Below are 26,099 nucleotides of genomic sequence, written 5' to 3'. Positions count from 1 at the left end.
ATATTTCATCAAGAAAACTACCATTCTATCTTCATGCAGTGCTTTGCCAACAACAAAACAACTTCTGAATACTTTATTTCCTCTGAACCTCAGGAAATCCTTACTAGGTAAGCTGTTTGGTGCCCATTTAAAAGAAGAGAAAGGTGAAGCTCCAAGCAGTGGAGTGACTTGCTGAAAGCCAAGTAGCTCACTGGATATGGACAGAAATGAGACTCAGATCCAAATCTTCTGATCACAAATTAAGCACATTTTTCTACTATAGCTTCTGCCTTTCAACATGAGGCACGGAATCAAAGTCACCAGATTTAGGTAGAGCCACCTTGGGAATAACAAAAGATCTGAGGAAACACACTCGACTCCCATGCAGGTGCTGACTCTGGTCCAGCTTACATAGCAGTGGCTTCCGCAAAACCCCCTTCCACTCCCTTCTCCCACCTTCTCCTCCAACTCCGCCGGGATGGAACGGCCAAGCTGGGAGCTACAGAGACGATCCCCAGCAGGCCCTCTCCACAGAAGCGGCTAATGATCTGGAAAAGCTCCTAAGGCTAGAAAACCCAAAGAGGCCTTTCTCACTAAGAACAAAGAGCAGCAAAAGGAAATACAGAGCTAACCTGCAGTGCGCAGCACTCTGTGGGAAGCAAAATTGCATCTGGTGGACACCTTTGTTGATTTCTTGTTCTTTCCCTCTTTACTTGTGTTACCGGCCTCGAATGTCAATATTCCTCTGGACTCCTCTGCAGATGCCCCCATGTACAATGCCTGAACCCAGTCCAGTTCTGCCACCGGCCAAATCCAGAGATGAACCTAAGCTAACAGCCACCTAAACTCACTGAACACTAACCCAAAAGATGTTGATGGTTTGCTGTAAATATCCCACACGGGGACAGCCAAATGAAGCATCCAGGCCAGCAATTTATACATGCAATAGATGTGAGCAACAGACCATTTATCATAATTCAGCTCTGCTCCCGTTTTTTCTCCAGAAGTCTCTTCAAGTGCTATAAATTATGGGAAAACAATACTATACAAGCCAAACTTAAATATCTGATTTCCCAAACCTGACACTAAGAGAATATCATCAGTCTTTTTTTGGGGAGGGAGGGCAGTTCTTTGGAAAGGGAACACTTTACCATTTTGGAAAGGAGGTCAGTGTGAACAGTACTAACCCTTTCTCTTCTACTTTGGTTTATGTAAGTATCTACATTATAAGACAGGAGGGAAACAGTTGGGGAAGGTTATAGATTCTTGTCAAACAAAACAGATGTCCTGACACATAAATGTCCACCGTTCCTGAAAGGCTCATAATTAAAAAATAAATCCAAGAGGATTTACTGTAAATTACACACAGAGAGAATAAAATGAACAGGATGTCTTTTTTACACCCTGCATTAACTACATAAAGGGAAGCTAACTACATAAAGAGAAGCTACCTCTGTCAAGAGTTTCAGGATGGCAATAGCAAGCACACCATGGTAATCCTTTCTCTGGTCCTTTTCAGTTTTGTCTGTTGTATAAAGAAGGTGAGTGTAACTTGACACTGCTCCACAGAGCCTAGATGAAGGGACAATAGGCAGATGTCACTCACAGGAATAGCTTCTCTCCAAATACTGAGCAGATTAATTTCTCAACAATAGATTTCAGTGGAGAGAACTTACATTTGAAACAATAATTTGTAAAAATCCCTCTGCCCTATGATACCCTCCCCTCCACAGAATTTTATTTCATGAACACATACTTCAGCAAAGATCTTTTTGCCTTTGTCAGACATATTTTGTCTGTGATTTCATTAATATCATAACTCATAATTGACACAGAAAATAGTACACCACAGAAGTGTGAAACAAAAACGAAGAAATGTAAGCTACTTTGAAGCAATCTCTAAATTATTTTGATCTCTTGGCCTTCTCTGATTTTTTTTTTAATGATCTAATTCTTGCCTTATTTAATAAGTCTATGTAATCACCACGAGGCCCAGATGAGTGGGAAGACGTTTGGTTTAAAAGAAATCGGCAAAAGAAAGAAGAGCCTCTGTTCACTGGGTGAGAACAACAGATAATCTGAGCAAACTGTGAAACAGGAAAAATTGTGCCTATGGCACCTACCCAGCTCTGTCTTAGTGTCTCTTTCTTTGCACCAATTCTTCACCCTAGGGCACCAATGCCTTCATTCTGCCCAAGCTCTCTCCACAAATTCTTGCCATCCCCCCAAATCAGCCATTCTAATTTCTCCTTCTTGCTTCCCAACCATCCAAACAGAACTCAAACCCTGTCAGAGCAGCTGACCTTAGCCTGGTGGGGTAAGGATAATAAGAAGACTAAACTAATTAGTCAGTGATTCAAAGACCTCCAGGGGACTAAGAGTTGCAAAAGATACCTACTTCCCTACAGAGTTTTTAACGTGTGGGATTTCAGGATGACGAAGGAAGAGATATGGGAGACTTCAAGCATGTGAGGAAGGACTGCGTGCAGCATACAGTGGCAGACATGGCTAGCGGAAGCCAGAACTCCTACTTGCTGGATTTACCTGCTGCTCTCACGAATCCTCCCAATGCAGTGCTTGCACTGAGAGAGCAAGAGGCACTCAGAGCGGGCAGGCGAGATGAAGCCTCTTTGCCATTCCTACTCTGGGGTCTCCACGACAGGCGAGTCTGTTTTAGTGTGAGTGCTCATCTTGGGGTCACACTCCCCAGTGTTCTTGGAAGAGCATTTCCTCTTCCCTCAAATAGGTTAACTTGGGGGTAAAAAGGGCTTATTCCGATGACAGTGTTACCACTGCTCAAAACCTCCAGGAATTCCTAGGAATCGCCTTCAGCAGCCGTATATAAAACACAAACTCTCAATCTCTTTCCCTCCTTCCTCTCTCGTGCTCTCCCCCGCGCCCCACACACACTAATTTCAGAGTTTAGACTTTGTTTTGGAGCAATGTACTAGCTTGACAACCACTCAGAAGTAGCACCAAGGTATTTTTGGTTATTCCCACAATTAACACTCGCACTCGAAGAACGAAGCTTTGCCCACATGTGACCCTTGCCAGAGCCCGGGCACTGCAAGGGGGAATGAAATCGTTTACCTCCTGTTCAACCTTTTCCGCTCTCAGTAGTGGCACTTCCTTTCTTTTTGAGTAACTTTCTTTAGTACAAGGAAATAAACTGTGTTTAATAAACAAATCCACATATGACAGATTGTGAAAGTCATATAAAATTAGCAGGTATTTATGGCTTCATTCTCCTGATGTGTCTATGTAAATGTCCAAAACAAGAGGCTGGATTCTGTCATCAAGTCTTTTGACCTTCCGCTTGGAACTTCCCTCTCCAATGTGATAAAGAATCTTCCCTTTGCTCTGCCCACTCTGACCTCAGTTTTTAATCACATATTCTTTACATCTCTAAGAGGACCTTTGCAGCTTAGGGCAGTAGTCACCAAAGGACAGCCTGTAGCCTGTTCTTATAAGTACATTTTTACTGGAATACAGTCACACACACTTTCTATCTCTGGTAGACACCAGGAACGATCCATTAGTGAACAGAAAATGATTTGAAATTACTAGACCAATGACGGGTTACCATGCTCAAGAGGGTCACAGGCACGTCAGGTCCGTTCCAGAATGGTGTGGTTTCTTTACATCGTAGGGTCTCTTTTACTTTTCTCTAAAAATATCAGATGGCATTTCCTAACCCAAGCTCTGAAGGACAATCTGTTGGAATTTTCCATAATGTTTAAGCAATGAAAGCATCACTGGAATAAGTCTACAATACCCAAGGGGGCTCTACACATTTTGATGTAAAATTTCTTGTATTTTTGCTTTTAAGATTTAACATGGAATGCTTCGGTTCCTCTCAGAAGTTCCCAGGATCCTCATATCCATTTTATAAAAACACTGCCAACTCCAACTAAACTACCAGAAAACAAACAAACAAACAACATTTCTCTTAAAAGTGGAGACACTTTACAAAACAGGAATGGGAAGAAATGGATAAACTGGTAGCACGTTATCTGACTCGATAAAGATGCTCATGGCTGTGTCAAATCTTATTCTTCCTAGTAAGTCACACTGAATAAAAAAAGAAAATGAAAGTGAGCTGGTAATAATAGACTAGTTATAGCTGCCATGAAATACTCATTAAGTTATATGCAGCATAAATCTCACAGAGTTTTGTAAATTATGGTGGTTCTTACAGGCCAAATAAAGATAAACTGTACTAACTATGGCCGCCTTCCTCTGTGCTCCTTGGCGTGGCTTTGTAAGATGCTTAAGCTCAGGTTCATAGTACCATATGGCTCCTGAAGCATCTGAGGAAGCATTAAAGGTTCACAACTCTTCTCAAGACCCCTATTCTACGTTTTGAAGGTGATCACTTCCAAGCAGTCCTTCCCTGCATTCCTAAGCAGAGTCTTGACCTGCTCTGGTTCACTCTGAGATCAGACAGGCTTCCAGCTTAAGCCTCTTCCTTCCAGCTGCTCCTGTTTCCAAGGCATATTGGAAGAGCAGGTGCTGGAGACGGGCACTGCTTCCAGGGCTGAGCTTGCTGCTGTGGTTCCAGCCAGCCACCTCCACTCCAGAGCCCAGCAATGAAATCTCACTCTGCTTTCCTCGGTAGATAGGCACATTAGCAAAACTCACATTCAAAGATTCCCAGTAAATGTTGCTTTTCCTCCTTTTTGGAGGTTGGTGATAATCCCCAGTTGACTTTTCCTCTTAACTGCTTTCCCCCCCTACTATTTAAACCTAATTCGTATTGCTCCAAATTAAATCCATTCTTCCTAGCCTTGTCATTGCTAACTAATGAGAACAATTCCTCTCTTTGCTTTTGGTGGCTGCACTTTGGGTACTTATGGATGAGAATCGTATCCTTCTTTAGCCTACTTTCTTAACTGCAGACTGCACAGGTGATAAAATGGGTTAACTGTGGCTATAAAAATATTTTCTATCCTCACAACAAAGTAATTTTTCCTCCAAATCATTTTAATTTCTTAGAATTGCACTGTGTTCTTAATGATCTGTAGTGAGTGAGGCTGCAATCCTATTGGGTTTATATATACAAGCAAACTGCTGGATATACAAGACACACAAATACACCAACTCTTGGTCAATGTGCTGATTCTTTTTGCCCCACCCACTGTGGCCTCAGTTTTTATCACGTGTTCTTTATGTCGCTACAGGAAAGTCTGCAGGCTAGGGCAGGGGTCACCAAAGCACAGCCTGCAGCCTGTTTTGAGAAATATATTTGTATGGAATATAGTCATACATGTTCTTTAAAAATGTATTGTCTGTAGCTGCTTTCACAGTAACAATGGCAGAGCTGAGTAGCTCTGACAGAGACTGATGACCCGAAAAGCCCCAAATATTTCTATTTGGCCCTTTACAGCAAACCTTTGCTGATCCCCCCAACTTAGGAGATCACTGACACTCAAGGTGGCCTTGCTGCTTGCACCAGGTTAAGATGAACCATACCAGGTCAGTCTCTTATTTACACCTAAGTGGTCTGTTAAGTGTTTCATGACAGGTCAAACCACCCAGAAGGGGAGGGAGTCTGGACAGGAAGAGTTTTAAATTTTCTATCCCCGAGGTACCCTCTGGGTATCATGGTTCATATCTGAGGGGTAGAATGAGGCTTAATACACACCACCTCCTGGGTGTGGCTCCAACACACTGAGGCAACGTTACAAGCTTGCGCCCCTTTGCCATGTCTATCTAGAATGTTCCAGTGCATTTATCTGCCTCACCAACTCAGACCACCAGGAAGACAAGAGAATCCAGGCCACAGTCCAGTACTCACAATGTGAAGCTGAAGGAAGTCCCCGAGGCCTGGGGCGCTGTCTATGCGCACCAAGATGCCGTCCTTCACGGTGGTGCTGAAGCCCACAGCCAGGCGGTCAGAGCGCGTGCTGGGCCTGTCATTGGCCGGCCAGGTGTAGAGGATGAGGCCTCCACTTTTCCCAAAGATGTACGTGGCGCCAGCTGCGAAAGCAAGGAGAGAGGGAGCCGTCAGGACCCTGCAGTGCGTATTGCCAGCTGTGGGTACACTGCTGAGACTCTGCACAGGCAGCTGTGGCGAGAAATGGCCGCCACGTGCCAGAATATGGTGACCAAGAGGGATGGCATCCAAAGCCTTGGAAGACGGCTGTCACCCCAAATTAAAGATGCAGGCAAAATGAGTTAATAACAAAGCAGATGCTAGCCAGAGACATTCCTCGCATCTTCAGATCCTGCTGTATAAGGGCAGAGGGCAGATAACATGCTGTGTCTGAGAGCTTTGCTACCTTCGGACAAACAACTTTTCTGCCTTCTTCAATCTAGGCCAGGGCAGGCAGGAGATAGGAAACTAGTTCCCCCACCTCTTAGCTACCAGAATATTCTGGTCAGTGGAGTAGGGAGCAGTTCCAGGAAGGCCACACAAAACTAAAGGTAACGTGGAAATCCAAAGCCGTTATTCCTTTCCTGCCTGTGCCCTCTGTCACCCTCACAGAAAAGAAAGCCTGAGAAAACCAAGTTACATGACTCAAAGCATTTTCCAATTTCCCTCTTATGTTGCTATAAAAAAGGTGGTAAAAATTAATTCTGGAGGTCTTTAAAAAATTAACTCTATATTTTTTCCCCAAGTTGTGGTGTTTATCCGGTATTCTGTAACAGTTTCTAGCTCCTTTCCAAACTAAATTGCAAAAAGAAGACATAGGAAACAACCCTCAATTTAATGAATTTTGATCATGAAAAGCAGTATTATCAATTATGACTAGTGGGTTCAACGTTGTTTTTAATATTTACTTGTGTTTTAACTCTTATGATTTATAAACCCAGGGGTTAGTAAAAATATATTGACTTAAAAATACTTAGAAAACAAAGAGGAAGACAAATAAAGAAAATATTTGCATCTCCTAAATTTCAAAAATCTATTTTTACAAACAAGTTTTTAAATCTGAATTTGGGAAAAAGCATGCAGATTTGGTAGCCAGAACAGACTACACCACTGTAGTTTCTATGATTGTGTGTATGTCACCCATAGTGAGTAGTTCCATATGTCACTCATTTCAAAGTTCAGAGAACATTTGGCATTAGATTTTCTTGTGTTTCCCCACTGAACATAGTCCAATCCTTGAAACTGTTTTAAAGTGCCATTAGACAAGCATTCATATATCTCTGGCATTTACTAAAAAGCTCAATCACTGATCAATTTACTTTACAGAGAATATTGGGTTGAATTCTATTGTTTCAAGAAGAAATGAGTTATTCAGCTTGTTTAGAAATAACAGACTAAGCTGCTATGAGGCTAGAATTAGGAGTATATGCCATATGCCATCCTCTTCTAAGGCATTAAGCCACGTTGTATTCTGAGGCATATAGAATCTAATTTGTCCTCTTTGAAAGGTCAGTATTCTAGTTGCTCCAATATGATCAGTTTGTGTATGGTATGCAGCATAACATTATTTTCCTTTTATGAGTTTCTCAATTCTTAGGGGATGGCGTCTGAAAAGCCCTCCACAGTCATCTGGAAAATTTGGGATTGTAGTATGGAAAGTTTATGTTTAATTCTACATGCCAAACAATGTTTGTTCCTTATTATCCACCAACACCCTCAAAGATTCTTAAAATTAGAAATGTGGATATAATGATTTACTCTTGAAATCTTACCATCTGTGAAGAATTTAAATAATTCCATTTCTGTAGATGATTACAAATGTCATCACCATTCTTTTTACTCTTTATTTGGAAAACTGAAGGTTACTCAGTGATTAATATATAGAATCACCAAAAGTGCAAATCAGCCTGTGACATTTTGTGGCAATTTATAAAATCTTACCCTATTCTATCCTAAATATATAGTGGATTCTGCTACAGAAACAAATCCACACTCTATCAGGAAATAATTTTGTCACTACAGAAAGAAAAAGTCAAAAGTTGATAACAGTAGCAACATATACATGGTGCTTTACAGTTTGCAAAAGCGTTTTTCAGATTTATTAGCTGGGTCTTCACAGCAGTTCTATGGAATAGTTCATTTGTTAACACTGCTTGGAAACAGAGACCCAAATATCTGACTTAAATAAGTGTCACCTCCTTTAAGTCTCCATCTGGACCCTCGTGCCTCCAAAAGCCTGGCTTTACCATATACTAATTGTAGCTTAATATCATTCTACAATAAACTACACCGATGATGTAAAGTTGACTGTACTTCATTTTTTTCACACCTTCTCATAAGAACGAAGCAGAATGAAAACAAAGCCATAACCCCTAAATCTGACATGTTTTCAAAAGCTAGTCTGGCTTTCTCACCATACAAATAACTTTACAAACTTTCTACTCTGCTTATATTTCACCCACTGCCCTGTTCAGTATTCTCAATACAAAGAATACAAAGAGGAAGAGCATTTTAAAAGATAAATACACAACTTCTTATACGTGGTGGCTAGAGGGTCACTGTGACTTCAATTTTTAAATAAACAAAGAGTGAAACTACACTATGACAATATTACGATAAGTAGAAAGAGAATATGATTTATTTTTTTTATTTAAATTATTTTTACTGCCTCTGTTGTTCTGAATTTAGGATATCACTATGTTAGATAATTCTAACTTTATAGGTGAAAAGGGCATAAAAGGTATAAAGTCCTTAGCATACAGCTTTTTCTGCTATATAGAAATAAATTTTAAAATGTATTCTTGGTACTGAATTTGCTAATAAGTGTGACTAAAGACCCTGAATGCTTCCATAGTCCAATGCTGGCTTTAGAGGAAGTTAATTAATAGTTACAACCCTCTGCTCTGATTACTTGTTATTTTTTTCTTCTTTAATTAGCTTTGTTGTCTTGCAAGGTTTTTAAAGATAAATACATGCTTTCTGTTAATTTTAATATAAAATGCCTAGAGTCCCAGGGGGAACATGGAATAACTTTACATTTTCAAATTAAAAAGTTAATTTTATTATTTTTAAATGTGGATTACAAATCAACTTTTTGGGAGCATCCCAGGAACCATAAGAATCCTCTTTAATCCATTAACGATTTTCACTTCTAAGACATGCAATACCTAATCACATGCTTTCTACTCCAAGAAAGAGACTAGCGTTTCTGATTGCTGGTTTCTCACTGTGCTCAGTATGCTGGTACTAAGATCATGCTACATTTATTAATAATCAGAACCATGGAAATTTCCTGCTTGCTAACAAAAAGTGATTCATTCAACTGATGAAAAACATGCTGTGGTGGTATTTTGGCCATTTAACATCGCAGGGTTTGCAAGTTTGCAAGCAGCTGAAGTTGCTTTGCTGAGTTCCAACCAACACAGTATTTCAGGAATGGAATCTCCACACTGTCACCGTTAGCCATGATAAGGTGGATATACTCATCTTCAAATAGTCAACAAGCATGACATGCTATATAACACACAACTTCTTTTGTCTCGATAGCACCAACAATGGGTGTGACTTATTGTTTTCATAACTGGATAGCTCGCTACTGGGATGGAGCTGATGGTGATTTTGGCAGCTCCATATATGTATAGCATACTACTTTTCCGGATACCAACAGGAATAGAATCATGGTCCACTTTAAGATTTACATTAGATATAAAAATAATATATATATACATATGTGCATTAATATGCGTGTGTGTGTGTGTGTGTATGTATGTGTATAAAAAAAGGAAAGTTTAGTTAGAAAATAGAATAGATTACCTGTAATTAATTTATTATTTTCCCCATCAAATAATTATAAATAAAATGGCTCCGGAAAAGCATTTATATATAATGTCGGTTATATATTTATGTTTAAAAACAACAAATTAGCTCTTTCTGAAATAATGTTCAGTTGGTATTAAAATGGAACAAGTTTGGAAGCATCTCCCAAGGGAGACCTGAAAGAGTTAAGTTTAAAGAGAACTAACAGGGAACTTTACTCAGTATTTTGGAATAACGTATATGGGAAAAGAATCTGAAAAAGAATATATATATATATAATATGTACATATTATATATCTATAATATGTACATATATAATATGTACATATTATATATATATTATATGTACATATTACATATATATATAAACTGAATCACTTGGCTGTACACCTAAAACTAACACAACATTGTAAATCAACTATACTTCAATAATAAATGAATTAAAATAGAAAAAATAAAGAGAACTAGATAATTTGCTAGTAGAAGAGTATAGCAGGTAGAATAATAAATTAAGTAATAAGTATAAGTCTTAGCATGCAAACCACCTGGTAGGTAAACTAGAATAAGAAACAAGATGTCAGACTCCTTCTCTGGTGCTCTTTGAACACTGCCTGAGAATTTAGTATAAAATATCAAGGCACCAAGGTATGTCTGTCTACCTCTATTATATCAGGTTCTTATTCCTTATTTCTATTTTATTATCCTTTCATCAAAATCTTATTCACATTTGCATTCTTTACTGTAAATTGGTAAATCCTTTTGGAAAATAGATTATCAAGGACATAAAATATATTATGCCAGTAGATGTAGTTATTGCTATTAACTTAAATTTATCTTTTATTCATATCAATTATCATACAGATAATGAAACCAAAATGGAAAGACTTTGAAAATGACAAGTATCTCCTCTAGGAAATGAAGATATATAGAGCTCAAGGGTCTCGTAATGACTGATGACTTGAAAAACACAGTTTCTCAATTTCTTTTATATATTTAGTTTGCTCCATGGGTCCCCTTACAGACACCCCTGGCTCTTTTGGGAGTGTTCATAACAGTAGGGTCTTATAATTCTACAGCTTCAAATGGGTTTCAAACTGCTTTCTTTGGGAGTATCTCATTTGATGTCTCTTTCCCCAGTACCCACTGAAGTGTTAATGGCAAATATTTTTGTTACTGTTTTAATAGAAAAGTAAACAGAGGCTCAAAGAGATTAAATGACTTGATTTGGTGTTAAGTGTTGGAATTGAGAGTAGAGCCGGATCTTCCCTTTCTTAATTCTGCCTTCCTCTCCCCTCTGCAGGGGAGAAGCTGTCCTGCTGACCCATGGGATGTATGATAGCTTCCCTAAAGGAATTCCTGGAGACCAAGAGCTCCACGAGGAGAAGGGGAGGGTAAATAACAGATGAAAAAAACTATGAACAACAAAATGTCTGCATTACAGAGGGAGCCACGAGGGAATACGAGATAATGATATAGATTTTAGAAAGAGCCCTGCAATGTATTTATTCAATGTATGGTTTATTATGATCTACTTTTTCTACTCCAAAATTTTAAAAATAAACACCAAAACTGATGATAAAGTAGCCTTAAATAAAGCAAAGTAGCCTTACATAAAGCAAAACTGAAGGGACTGAACATTAAGAGAGAAATTTCATGTATTTTAAAGAACATCCTTTATCTTTGGCAAAGAAATGATCAGATTTACTGCTCAGCTAACTGAGGAACTGACAACACTGCCTGCGTCAAGTATATCATTGGGGAGATCCAAGCCCCATTTCTTAAACAATGCTCAGGCAAGGTAAGGGCTCTCTCCACAAGGGGCAATTTCTTTCTCTTTCTTAAAGAAAGAATGATTAAAACCAAAGGGCATTAAGCCAGAAAACACGGAGGCAACATTTCAGAGCATATCCCTCTATTAGAGATAAAGTATACGAGGCTCTATACATTAAAACTGATCTAAAGGAAAGCTTCCAGGGACACACTTAAACTTCCTCCTGCTTAAAAGAATTTTCATAAGCTCATTATTTTTTCCTTTCGGGCAATTATTTCTTTCACAAACCTTTGGTAGTGCTTCACAATGCTAATTATGATACTAATGTTACTACTAGTATTAATAATCATACTAGCTATATGTATGAATCACTCACTATATATTATAGCATATAGTATAATATTTCAAATTCCTATATCTTTCATTTTAGATACTGTTGCTGTATTAGTTTGTTAGGGGCTGCCATAAACAAGGTGCCACAGACTGGGTGACTTAAAAAACAGAAATTTATTTCCTCACATTTCTAGAAACTAGAATTCCGAGATCAAGGTGTCAGCAGGGTTGATTTCTTCTAAGGCCTGTCTCCTTGGCTTCTAAATGTTCTTCTCCCTCCCTGTGTCACCACGTGGCCTATCATCTTTACCCATCTGTGTCCTAATTTCCTCTTCTTATAAGGATACCAGTCACATTGGATTAGGGCCCACCCTAATGACCTCATTTTAACTTAATTACCTCTTTAGAGACTCTATCTCCAATTACAGTTATAGTCTGAGGTAGTGGAGGCTATGACTTTAACATATAAATTTTGAGGGGACACAATTCAGCCTGTAACAGTCACTCTTCCAGTTTTAAAGATGAGGAAAGCTATATATAGAATGAGGTTAAAAACAAAAAAAACAGAAAAAACTTGCCTAGGACCCAAAGAAATCAGGAATTTAATCCAGATCTATCTAACTTAATGATCTGCATTCTTTTTACTGTGTCAAACTGTATGCCCTAATAGGTTTCCTTTGACTTTACCTATGTATCTGTGTGGGGATGGGGATAATGATGGAGAGAAGAAAGACAATGGTTTGCTAACATGTGGCAAAAAATAAACAACGGCAAACAAGATGGAAACTCAATTCCCACGCAGTGGAAATGGCAGTAGAGGGCTGATCATCCAGATCATTTTATCTTACGTAAATGACAATGGTTTAATATGAAGTTGTTCTCTATCAAGTATACAAAGCAAGGTCAGACAATAGCCTATTCCTGATTAATTACTCCATACTCACAAAATTCTAAATTATGAAGAGTGGACTCTATAATGAGGTTTACTTCAGAGATTAACTATAGTCAACTTAATTTAACTTTCATAACCGAGCTAGTTTTTTATATAGCAAAACAAAGTAAGTCCTAGGAAATTACACAGTATTCAGGTTTAAGAAAAATATATATTAAGTCTTACTGTCAAACAAAATGAAAATTCAGAACCCTTCTGTACCATGAGCTCCTGAAGGACAGGGTTGTTTAATTTATCTATCAACACTGTGAATGCTCAGGAAATAAATGCTGCTGAATTAATCAATAAAACTTGGCTCAGCTATACTTTCATATCTTCACACTGTCATTCAGGCATCTTCCCATTAATCCATCTCAGTTTTATGTCATTTCATCTCATTGTGGAAATATTTTATAAATACTCATCAATTAGGGTTCACAACATCTCCTATGATGGAATAGCTTCCAATTTATAAAAGAAATCTAACTGCAAAGACATTTGAATGATTTTTCTTTGGTGAATTTTTGGCAGGCTCAGATAAGAAAATCACACCCACTTTTAGTCAAATTGTTTTATGTTTACCCTTCAGTTCCTAAATTACATTGAAAACTGTTTTCAGGATATATATTTCATATATATATGAAAATACATCTTAGATTTAACAAGAATACACAGTAGAAAAGCAAAGTAACACATTTAAGAATGGCAATGTTATCATTCTATTTTACAGAGCATTAACTAAGTGCAAAGACTTTATATACATTTGTCCTTAGGCAAAATATAAATGAATGAAAAGAAAAATAAAAATGATCATTTTATAATAACTCAACAGCCTCTTCTGTAGCAGTTTTTGGAACTCATTCCTTCTGATGACATCTCATGGGACATAGCTAGAATAAAAGGGAGGTTCAGAGTGCATTTATCTGCCTTCTTTTCCTCCTTTTATTCCACAGCTTTGAAATCCCTTCTGTAATAAGAGCAATCAAGGGATTTCTAAGTACTGAATATTGTGTGAAAAAGAAATATAGATGAAGAGTAGTTGCTTATTTCCAGTGCTTTGATTTAAATTCTTGATTTACATGGACTTCACACTTTGAAGGGGTCAGGGAATATAAACAGATGACCCTGGGGTATTTATGGTTCTAATTCGTAAAACATGGTATTTGCGAAAAAGTTGGCTAATATTTTTAAGAGTTATTACTCCTGCTTCTATGAGACACATATCTCTTAATCACAGAACCTATGTCAGAGTTAGGCAAAAGGAAGAACCTTCAACTAGTAAGGTCCCTTCTCTGTATCTATCATGATCATTTATCTTCACTGTGCCTAGTTGCCCGATGATTAAGAAAGTGGTAATACCACTCCTGCCCACGGATCTCAGGGAGCTGGAGTAAGGATCAAAGTAGCTATCAGATCACTTATATGTGGAATCTAAAATATGACACAAATGAACTTATTTACAAATCAGAAACAGAGTCACAGACATAAAGAACAGACTTGTGGTTTCCAAGAGGGAGGGACGTTGGGGAAGCATGGATTAGGAGCTTGGGATTAGCAGATGCAAACTGTTATATATAGAATGGATAAACAATAAGGTCCTACTGTATAGCACAGGGAACTATATTCGATATCCTGTGATAAACCATAATGGAAAAATAATATGAAAAAGAATATATATATGTAAAACTGAATCACTTTGCTGTACAGCAGAAATTAACACAACACTGTAAATCAACTGTATTTCAGTAAAATTAATTTAAATAAGTAGCTATCAGGTACACTATACAGAACTCTAGAAATAGTTTCGTGGGGCTTCCGGGAAGATTGCGGAAGAGTAAGACGCCGAGATCACCTTCCTCCCCACAGATACACCAGAAATACATCTACACGTGGAACAACTCCTACAGAACACCTACTGAACGCTGGCAGAAGACCTCAGGCCTCCCAAAAGGCAAGAAACTCCCCACGTACCTGGGTAGGGCAAAAGAAAAAAGAAAAAAACAGAGACAAAAGAACAGGGACGGGACCCGCACCAGTGGGAGGGAGCTGTGAAGGAGGAAAGGTCTCCACACGCTAGAAGCCCCTTCGCGGGCGGAGACTGCGGGTGGCAGAGGTGGGAAGCTTCAGAGCCGCGGAGGAGAGCACAGCAACAGGGGTGCGGAGGGCAAAGCGGAGAGATTCCCGCACAATCAGGGCCTACCGGCACTCACCAGGACGAGAGGCTTGTCTGTTCCCCCGCCGGGGCGGGCGGGCCTGGAGTTGAGGCTCGGGCTTCGGTTGGAGCACCGGGAGAGGACTGGGGTCGGCGGCGTGAACAGAGCCTGAAGGGGGTTGGTGCACCACGGCTAGGCGGGAGGGAGTCCAGGGAAAAGTCTGGACCTGCCGAAGGGGCAAGAGACTTCTTCTTCCCTCTTTGCTTCCTGGTGCGCGAGGAGAGGGGATTAAGAGCGCTGCTTAAAGGAGCTCCAGAGACGGGCGCGAGCCGCGGCTAAAAGCGCAGACCTCAGAGACGGGCATGAGACGCTAAGGCCGCTGCTGCCACCACCAAGAAGCCTGTGTGCAAGCACAGGTCACTATCCACATCCCCCTTCCGGGGAGCCTGTGCAGCCCGCCACTGCCAGGATCCCGGGATCCAGGGACAACTACCCCGGGAGAATGCACGGCGCGCCTCAGGCTAGTGCAACGTCACGCAGGCCTCTGCCGCCACAAGCCCGCCCCGCACTCCGTGCCCCTCCCTCCCCACCCCCACCCCGCGCCTGAGTGAGCCAGAGGCCCCGAATCAGCGGCTCCTTTAACCCCGTCCTGTCTGAGCGAAGAACAGACGCCCTCAGGCGACCTACAGGCAGAGGCGGGGCCAAATTCAAAGCTGAGCCCCTGTGAGCTGTGAGAACAAAGAAGAGAAAGGGAAATCTCTCCCAGCAGCCTCAGAAGCAGCGGATTAAAGCTCCACAATCAACTTGATGTACCCTGCATCTGTGGACTACATGAATAGACAGCGAATCACCCCAAATTGAGGAGGTGGACTTTGAGAGCAAGATTTATGCTTTTTTTCCCCTTTTCCTCTTTTTGTGAGTGTGTATGTGTATGCTTCTGTGTGAGATTTTGTCTGTATAGCTTTGCTTCCACCATTTGTCCTAGGGTTCTATCTGGCCGTTTTAAGAATTCAGAGTCATGATATTAAAATGATCCAAAGTCTTGGAAATAGAATGGAGAAAATACAAGAAAAGCTTCACAAGGACCTAGAAGAACTAAAGAGCAAACAAACAGTGATGAACAGCACAATAAAGGAAATTAAAAATTCTCTAGAATGGATCAATAGCAGAATAACTAAGGCAGAAGGATGGATAAGTGACCTGGAAGATATAATAGTGGAAATAACTACCCCAGAGCAGAATAAAGAAAAAAGAAGAAAAGAATTGAGGACAGTTTCAGAGAACTCTGGGACAACATTAAATGCACCATTCGAATTATAGGGGTCCTAGAAGAAGAAGAGAAAAAGAAAGGGACTGAGAAAATATTTCAAGAAATTATAGTTGAACACTTCCCTAACATGGGAAAGGAAATAGTCAATCAAGTCTAGGAAGCACAGAGAGTCCCATACAAGATAAATCCAAGGAGAAACATACCAAGACACATATTAATCAAACTATCAAAAATTGAATCCAGGGCTTCCCTGGTGGCGCAGTGGTTGAGAGTCCGCCTGCCGATGCAGGGGACGCGGGTTCGTGCCCCGGTCCGGGAGGATCCCACATGCCGTGGAGCGGCTGGGCCCGTGAGCCATGGCCGCTGAGCCTGGGCGTCCGGAGCCTGTGCTCTGCAACGGGAGAGGCCACAACGATGAGAGGCCCACGTACCGCAAAAAAAAAAAAAAAAAAAAAAAAAAAAAAAAAAAAAAAATTGAATCCAAAGAACAAATATAAAAAGCAGCAAGGGAAAAATAACATACAAGGGAATCTCCATAAGCTTAACAGCTGATTTTCAGCAGAAACTCTGCAAGCCAGAAGGGAGTGGAAGGACATATTTAAAGTGATGAAAGGGAAAAACCTACAACCAAGATGACTCTACCCAGCAAGGATCTCATTCAGGTTTGATGAAGAAATTAAAACCTTTACAGGCAAGCAAAAGCTAAGAGAATTCAGCACCACCAAACCAGCTTTACAACAAATGCTAAAGGAACTTCTCTAGGCAGCAAACACAAGAGAAGGAAAAGACCTACAATAACAAACCCAAAACAATTAAGAAAATGGTAATAGGAGCATACCTATTGATAATTACCTTAAATGTACATGGATTGAATGCTCCAACCAAAAGACATAGACTGCCTGAGTAGATGCAAAAACAAGACCCCTACATATGCTGTCTATAAGAGACCCACAGCAGACCTAGGGACACATACAGACTGAAAGTGAGAGGTTAGAAAAAGATATTCCATGCAAATGGAAACCAAAAGAAAGCCGGAGGGCTTCCCTGGTGGCGCAGTGGTTGAGAGTCCGCCGGCCGATGCAAGAGACACGGGTTCGTGTCCCGGTCCGGGAAGATCCCACATGCTGCGGAGTGGCTGGGCCCGTGAGCCATGGCCGCTGATCCTGTGCGTCTGGAGCCTGTGCTCCACAGCAGGAGAGGCCACAACAGTGAGAGGTCCGCGTAACCCAAAAACAAAAACAAAACAAAACAAAAAACTACAATGAGGTATCACCTCACACTGGTCAGAATGGCCATCATCAAAAAATCTACAAACAATAAATGCCGGACAGGGTGTGGAGAAAAGGGAACCCTCTTGCATTGTTGGTGGGAATGTAAATTGATACAGCCACTATGGAGAACAGTATGGAGGTTCCTTAAAAAACTAAAAATAGAATTACCATATGACCCAGCAATCCCACTACTAGGCATATACCCTGAGAAAACCATAATTCAAAAAGAATCAGGTTCCACAATGTTCATTGTAGCACTATTTTCAATAGCCAGGACGTGGAAGCAACCTAAGAGTCCATCGACAGATGAATGGATAAGGAAGATGTGGCACATATATGCAATGGAATATTTCTCAGCCATAAAAAGAAACGAAATTGAGTCATTTGTATTGAGGTAGGTGGACCTAGAATCTGTCATACAGAGTGAAGTAAGTCAGAAAGAGGAAAACAAATACCGTATGCTAACACATATACATAGAATCTAAAAAAAAATAAAAAAGGTTCTGATGAACCTAGGGGCAGAACAGGAATAAAGATGCAGACATAGAGAATGGACTTGAAGACACGGGGAGAGGGAAGGGTAAGCTGGGACAAAGTGAGAGAGTGGCACTGACATATATACACTACCTAATGTAAAATACATAGCTAGTGGGAAGCAACTGCATAACACAGGGAGATCGGCTCGGTGCTTTGTGACCACCTAGAGGGGTGGGATAGGGAGTGTGGGAGGGAGACGCAAGAGGGAAGGGATATGGGGATATATGTATACATATAGCTGATTCACTTTGTTAAACAGCGGAAACTAACACAACATTGTAAAGCAATTATACGCCAATAAAGATGTTAAAAAGAAAATAAGCTACAAGAGTGTATCGTACAACATGGGCAATATAGCCATTTATCTTATAATAACTATAAATGGAGTACAATCTTTAAAAATTTTAAATCACTATATTGTACACCTGTAACTTATATCACATTGTATAGCTACTGTATTTTAATAAAAATATAGTACCTGGCACAGAGTAAAAAGTCAATAAATGTTGGTGGCAATGTAAAAGAAAAAATTAAAATAAAAAAAATAAAATGAGAACATGTCAAGGGAAAATAAAAGGCTTGTACTGTCTTGGGCTGCAGAAGTATTTACTTGATTTTAAAGGGGCGGGGGAAAGGACATTCTACTTGGAGGCTATAAGCAAAGATGTGAAAGAGCACAGTGTATTTTGGAAACACAAACAGCATCATCTCTGATGTGGTGTGCAGGCTGAAGAGCTGAAGACAGGTGTGGAAAACAGGCTAGTGAGAGCAGTGCCGAGTATGAATGCCATATAAAGGTTTTTCTACTTTAGTAGACAAGCCAGTATCTTAGTAGACAAGCCAAGTCTTTATAGTGTTTTCTCTTTTGTACTAACAAAAATATTTCAAGGATTACACCTACTATAACATACTTTCCACCAAATATTTTTTCAGCTGTCTGAAACATATAACTTTTACTTAGTAAATATGTTAACAGAAGTTCTTTAAAAAAACAATTGTAATGTTTAGAAAGTTTGAAAATGACTATTTCGGTCAGTGTGGAAGCATCATCTTATCTGCATTCGAGGAAAATAACTCTGGCTGTGGTGTGGAAGATGGAAGGAGACAAAAGTGTGTGCACGTGGATCTAGAAGGAGGCACTGCCGTAGCCAGGGTGTAAGAGATGCAAGTGGAGATTGGGTCAGTGTGAATGAGAAATGAGAAGAAGTGGATACTGAAGATGTGAAGAATAAAAAGGACTTGGTGATCCATGTGATATCTGGGGAAGAAAAAAGGAAGGAGTTGAGGATGGTTCAGAGTTCTCAAATTTGGGCAAATGAAACTGTAGATAAAAAGGAAGCACAGCTTAGGGCATGAAAGTGGTAAGTTTAATTTGGTTATGGAGTGGTTATTGAGTCTTGAGTGCCGGTAGGATAATTGTTTAAGGGTTCTGTTAGAACTTCACAACTATAAAGGACCAGTGCCATGATTTTAAGCCCCAAGTGAGACTGTGATACTGTATCAACATAAAAATGCACCCAGATCGTGCTCAACAATCTCCCAAGTACATATTATTTGGCATTTGGAAGACCTGAAGGTATGTACATTGATTTGCTTAAATAATATCCAGTGAACATAAAGCTATTTGCCTTTCTCTCCGATCTCCATTCACAAAGCCAGGCTGCAAGTCTACAAAAACTAATTTCCCAGGCCTCCTTCTTAGTTCTAATATGATAACTTTAGCATTGATTCAACAGTACAGATATGACATTCTGCAAATAAACAGCAGTCACTTCCATCAAAACTTGAAGATCTGTTACGATTGATATATTCAGACATACCAGTCTCTTTTTAGAAAATGCAATTTTATGGAAAAATACAAGATAATTGGTCTTTAGCTCTTGCAATAAACTTAGATAGCACCTGCCATATTTAAATTAATACGTGCTTCTCCCTGTTAGATTAAGCCTTCTGATTAAGTCAGTCATGTGAAAAGATTCAGGCATTGCCCACGTGCACTCAGATTGGAAGCTTTTTTTTCACGTGGGTTTTTTTTTTTTTTAATGATGTGATACTTGTCCATCTGCTAAGTAAAGGAAATTGAAAGTTCTTTATTCAGCCATATATCCTGTCTGTCCTTATCTCTCAGCTTCAGCTTTTGCCTCACCTTGTGTCACATAGGTGGTAGGTTTTATTGGGCACTGGAAGATTCTCCAAAGCAATGACCTAGTATCTGAAGCCTCTGTGTGAACACTGGGTCTGCTTCCCAGAGATCACATACACATCACTCTAGAGGATTTATTCCCTTTCCCATTGTCCCCATTTCCTCTGACTTTACCTGCCATGGTACAGATCAAGAAACTCAGAGAATAGCTTTGCTTCTTTTAATCTCTCTTAAACCAGCAGTAAGAACGAATCAGACTCACATGGCTGGAGCAGCAGAATGTAAAGTGCTAAGGTTGGCATTTCAATCGGCCCTCCGACTTCCGGAGACAGCCTGGATAACGAGGTGTGAAGAGGTTCCTTCCAGTGAACAAATTAAAGCTCAAAGGGTCTACCTTCATTGAAGCAATTGGTGACCTAGAGGCACAGCTGGTATGATTTCTTCAGCAAGATGGGAACACATTTTCTCTGAAGGGGGTCCTCTTACTGGTCACAACCAGTGATGATCCAATTTCTCTAATTTACCCATTCAACTCCATCCCTTAACATGTGTCCAAAGTTTTAGTTTAAAGTGAGCATTCTTCTTAAAGTCATAAACTCTGGGGAGAAGGCCACAAACAACAGAAGTACAAAGACATCTATGTGGAAGTCACAGTCACAGTGTGCTATTACTTTTTAAATGATCCCTATTTCGCAGTCAAAGATGACAATACAGAGCTAGCACCCATGTGATGCCAGAGCTTGTTGCCCAGCAGGGCTCAGAGATTTGCACTGACATGATCAGATTATGAGTTCCTTGCAGTCGATGGTGAAGTCATGTGCTTCTTTGTGTCCTCATGATGGCTGATCCCGTGCTGGACACATAAAATCATGTGGTATAACAGTTGGAAGGAGAATCTGAGAGGTATCAGTTGATGTCCTCATTTACAGATGCAAATACCGAGGCCCAAAGAGGTTACAGAATTGGTCCAAGGTCAAAGCTGATGAGTGGCAGAGCCAAGTTAGAACTCCTCTCCCCTGATTCCAGTCCACTGCCCTTCCTATAGTCTTTCTGCTGCCTCTGAATTAGGTGCTTAAGAAAAACTTGCTTACTGATCAATTTTAATTTACACACCATTATATAAGGATACTGTTTGGATAGTAAGAATCACTATAGCAGGTTTAACGTGTGTGTGTGTGTGTGTGTGTGTGTGTGTGTGTGTGTGTGTGAGAGAGAGAGAGAGAGAGAGGGAGAGAGAGAGAGAGAGAGAATACAGAATAAGATTTTTATTACATATTTAACAGTACATGTAGCCACACACTAAATAATTACCTGACTCACAGTGAACCCAAACAGCATTTGGGCTTTTAGATGTTAGAGTAATGTGTATGAGAGAGAGAGGGAGAGAGAGAAAATATGTACATGTGTGTATATGTGACAAACATGTGACATGAAATGGGTGCAAGGGAGAAGACAGAAATGAGATCACATATCATTCTCTGTTACATCAGTATTTACTCTGCATGTACATGTTTCATCGGGTACACAATGTTCTGAAGCCTCATTTTTGAATACATGAAATTACAAATCTTATATAAAGGAGCCCTTTTCTGATTCATTATTCTTAGTCCATAAAAAAGTGAAGGTGAGCGAAGAGATGTGAAAATATCTTTAGAGCTCAATCACTGAAGAATCTAAGCTCAAGCTGGAATTTCTCTACTCCCTGGAAAAAGATCTACTTTAAGCTTTACGGCATTCTTTTCAAATCCTAAGGTCTCTGTTATAGGGGAAGAGCAAACTGAAGAAGTGCTCTTCAGGTCCACAGACCTGTTCAGTCTCAATGGGTATAAGGCTGACAATGCACAGTACTCTTTCAATCCAATGCCAGAAACCTCGGGAGGCAAGAAATGAGAGGGGGCTGGAAGGGATATGCTACAATCTGAATGGGATCTCTTTAAAAGCTGTGTGCAGCAGGAAAGACAAGTATAATGGCTAGTTAATCATCTTCACTATGAAGTGCCAATTCTTTAGACTCTTATGACATTCATGAATGATGCAGGAGGTGGACATGATGAATGCAGAGCAATTCCCTGCGACAGATACTTTCAGGGAATTTATGTCCCCTGCTCCCAGGACAAAAGGGTTCCTGGGCTCAGTTATCATTTGTTCTGAGAGAGAATTTACAGTCTCACTAGCAATTCCTTTTACCCTACTCAGTAAAGCGCTTATTTTGATATACTGACTGTGATTGTTCAAGAACAACTGTATCCTTGGAAATTCATGTGCAGTGAGCAGGCTGGCAGGCTCACTTTCCTTCACTTCATACAATTCTGCTAGTTTCCAGGTTCTATAATTTAGAGGGTTTGGCTACAGGTCTCCAAGCCACATGTTTACCTGTTTGGTTATACACATACACACACATATGCATGTATTGATATATCTGTGTGTATTAATAAAAACTGTGTGTATCTAAACACACACACACACATATTACTCTTTAACATCTAAAAGCCCAAATGCTGTTTGGGTTCACTGTGAGTCAGTGTGTGGCTACATGTACTGTTAAATATGTAGTAAAAATCTTATTCTGTACTCTCTGCCCACAGATAATCTGTCTGTAGATAGTAAATTAATTCATACATTCATCAATATTTATTCAGCTCCTATTATATGCTAGATACCTTTCTGGGTGCTGGAAAGACATCAGTGAAGGTACTTGCCTTAATAGAGATGCTATACTTATAATGATGGCAGGTAAAAAAACAAACAAACAGATCTATAATACAAAGTCTGGGAGTTTTTTTTTTAAAACATTTTTATTGGAGAATAATTGCTTTACAATGGTGTGTTAGTTTCTGCTTTATAACAAAGTGAACAGATACATATATCCCCATATCTCTTCCCTCTTGCGTCTCCCTCCCTCCCACCCTCCCTATCCCACCCTTCTAGCTGGTCACAAAGCACAGAGCTGATCTCCCTGTGCTATGTGACTGCTTCCCACTAGTTATCTATTTTACATTTGGTAGTGTATATGTTTCCATATATACACTACCACCCTCTCACTTTGTTCCAGCTTACCCTTCCCGCTCCCCGTGTCCTCACGTCCATTCTCCTGCCTTGCCCCTAGGTTCTTCATGACCTTTTTTTTCTTTTTTAGATTCCATATATATGTGTTAACACATGGTATTTGTTTTTCTCTTTCCGACTTACTTCTCTCTGTATCACAGACCCCAGGTCCATCAACCTCACTACAAATAACTCAATTTTATTCCTTTTTATGGCTGAGTAATATTCCATTGTATATATGGGCCACATCTTCTTTATCCATACATCTGTTGATGGACACTTAGATTGCTTCCATGTCCTGGCTATTGTAAATAGTGCTGCAATGAACATTTTGGTACCTGACTTGTTTTGAATTATGGTTTTCTCAGGGTATATGCCCAGTAGTGGGATTGCTGGGTCATATGGTAATTCTATTTTTAATTTTTTTAAGGAACCTCCATACTGTTCTCCATAGTGTCTGTGTCAATTTACATTCCCACCAACAGTGTATGAGGGTTCCCTTTTCTCCACACTCTCTCCATTTTTGGACTGGGTTGTTTGTTTTTTTGATATTGAGCTGCATGAGCTGCTTGTAAATTTTGGAGATTAATCCTTTGTCAGCTGCTTCATTTGGAAATATTTTCTCCCATTCTGAGGGCTGTCTTTTCGTCTTGTTTATGGTTTCCTTTGTTGTGCAAAAGCTGTTAAGTTTCATTAGGTCCCATTTGTTTATTTTTGTTTTTATTTCCACTTCTCCAGGACCTGGGTCAAAAAGGATCTTGCTGTGATTTATGTCATAGAGTGTTCTGCCTATGTTTTCCTCTAAGAGTTTGATAGTGTCTGGCGTTACATTTAGGTCTCTAATCCATTTTGAGTTTATTTTTGTGTATGGTGTTAGGGAGTGTTCTAATTTCATTCTTTTACATGTACCTGTCCAGTTTCCCCACCAGCACTTATTGAAGAGGCTGTCTTTTCTCCACTGTATATTCTTGCCATCTTTATCAAAGATAAGGTTACCATATGTGTGTGGATTTATCTCTGGGCTTTCTATTCTGTTTCATTGATCTATATTTCTGTTTTTGTGCCAGTACCATACTGTATTGATGACTGTAGCTCTGTAGTATAGTCTGAAGTCAAGGAGCCTGATTCCTCCAGCTCCGTTTTTCTTTCTCAAGATTGATTTGGCTATTCGGGGTCTTTTGTGTTTCCAGACAAACTGTGAACTTTTCTGTTCTAGTTCTGTGAAAAATGCCAGTGGTAGTTTGATAGGGATTGTATTGAATCTGTAGATTGCTTTGGGTAGTAGAGTCATTTTCACAATGTTGGTTCTTCCAATAGAAGAACATGGTATATCTCTCCATCTGTTTGTATCATCTTTAATTTCTTTCATCAGTGTCATAATTTTCTGCATACAGGTCTTTTGTCTCCTTAGGTAGGTTTATTCCTAGGTTTTTTATGATTTTTGTTGCAGTGGTAAATGGGACAGTTTTCTTAATTTCTCTTTCAGATTTTTCATCATTAGTGTATAAGAATGCAAGAGATTTCTGTGCATTAATTTTGTATCCTGCTACTTTACCAAATTCATTGATTAGCTCTAGTAGTTTTCTAGTAGCATCTTTAGGACTCTCCATGTATAGTGTCATGCCATTGGAAAACAGTGACAGCTTTACTTCTTCTTTTCCGATTTGGATTCCTTTTATTTCCTTTTCTTCTCTGATTGCTGTGGCTAAAACTTCCAAAACTATGGTGAGTAATAGTGGTGAGAGTGGGCAACCTTGTCTTGTTCCTGATCCTAGTGGAAATGGTTTCAGTTTTTCACCATTGAGGACGATCTTGGCTGTGGGTCTGTCATATATGGCCTTTATTATGTTGAGGTAAGTTCCCTCAATGAGAATTGTTACTCCAACTTTCTTTTGATTTACATTTTCATGGAATATCTTTTTCCATCCCCTCACTTTCAGTCTGTGTGTCCCTAGGTCTAAAGTGTGTCTCTTGTAGACAGCATATATATGGGTCTTGTTTTTGTATCCATTCAGCCAGTCTATGTCTTTTGGTTGGAGCATTTAATCTATTTACATTTGGGATAATTCTTGATATGTATGTTCCTATTATCATTTTGTTAATTGTTTTGTGTTTGTTTTTGTAGGTCTTTTCCTTCTCTTGTGTTTCCTGCCTAGAGAAGTTCCTTTAGCATTTGTTGTAGAGCTGGTTTGGTGGTGCTGAATTCTCTTAGCTTTTGCTTGTCTGTAAAGGTTTTAATTTCTCCATCAAATCTGAATGAGATCCTTGCTGGGTAGAGTAATCTTCGTTGTAGGTTTTTCCCTTTCATCTCTTTAAATATGTCGTGTCACTCCCTTCTGGCTTGCAGAGTTTCTGCTGAAAGATCAGCTGTTAACCTTATGGGGATTCCCTTGTATGTTATTTGTTGTTTTTCCCTTGCTGCTTTTAATATTTGTTCTTTGTATTTAATTTTTGATAGTTTGATTAATATGTGTCTTGGTATGATTCTCCTTGGATTTATCCTGTATGGGACTCTCTGTGCTTCCTGGACTTAAGTAACTATTTCCTTTCCCATATTAGGGAAGTGTTCAACTATAATTTCTTGAAATATTTTCTCAGTCCCTTTCTTTTTCTCTTCTTCTTCTGGGACCCCTATAATTCAAATGTTGGTGCGTTTAATGTTGTCCCAGAGGTCTCTGAGACTACCCTCAATTCTTTTCATTCTTTTTTCTTTATTCTGCTCTGCAATAGTTATTTCCACTATTTTATCTTCCAGGTCACTTATCCGTTCTTCTTCCTCAGTTATTCTGCTATTGATCCGTTCTAGAGAATTTTTCATTTCATTTATTGTGTTGTTCATGGTGGCCCCATCTGGTCAGGGAGCTCATCCAACATGCAAAGGGATTTCAATCTCTCCAGCTTCCTACCTCAGCTATACTGAATTCCTTGAAGTTTCCTTGATTCTTTCGCCAATTCATGCCGCATTGCTCAATGTC

The 26,099-nt window shown here is 39.6% G+C and overlaps 1 protein-coding gene across 15 annotated transcripts in view; it reads right to left on the bottom strand.

The window, feature by feature from the left end:
* NRXN3 (neurexin 3) overlaps positions 1-26,099 on the bottom strand; it is a 1,706,389-nt gene that overhangs the window by 375,189 nt on the left and 1,305,101 nt on the right. For all 15 annotated transcript variants that reach the window (XR_004348667.1, XR_004348670.1, XR_004348668.1 and 12 more), the window contains one exon: positions 5,777-5,958. Coding sequence is in view for 11 of the 15 variants with exons in the window: in XM_032624307.1 (XP_032480198.1) it covers positions 5,777-5,958 (182 nt within the window). In the remaining 4 variants the exon portion in view is untranslated. The remainder of the gene's footprint in view (positions 1-5,776; positions 5,959-26,099) is intronic.

Source organism: Phocoena sinus, chromosome 2, assembly GCF_008692025.1.
Source record: "Phocoena sinus isolate mPhoSin1 chromosome 2, mPhoSin1.pri, whole genome shotgun sequence".
In the NCBI taxonomy this organism is placed as follows: domain Eukaryota; kingdom Metazoa; phylum Chordata; class Mammalia; order Artiodactyla; family Phocoenidae; genus Phocoena; species Phocoena sinus.
This window is presented reverse-complemented; position numbering and strand designations above follow the sequence as displayed.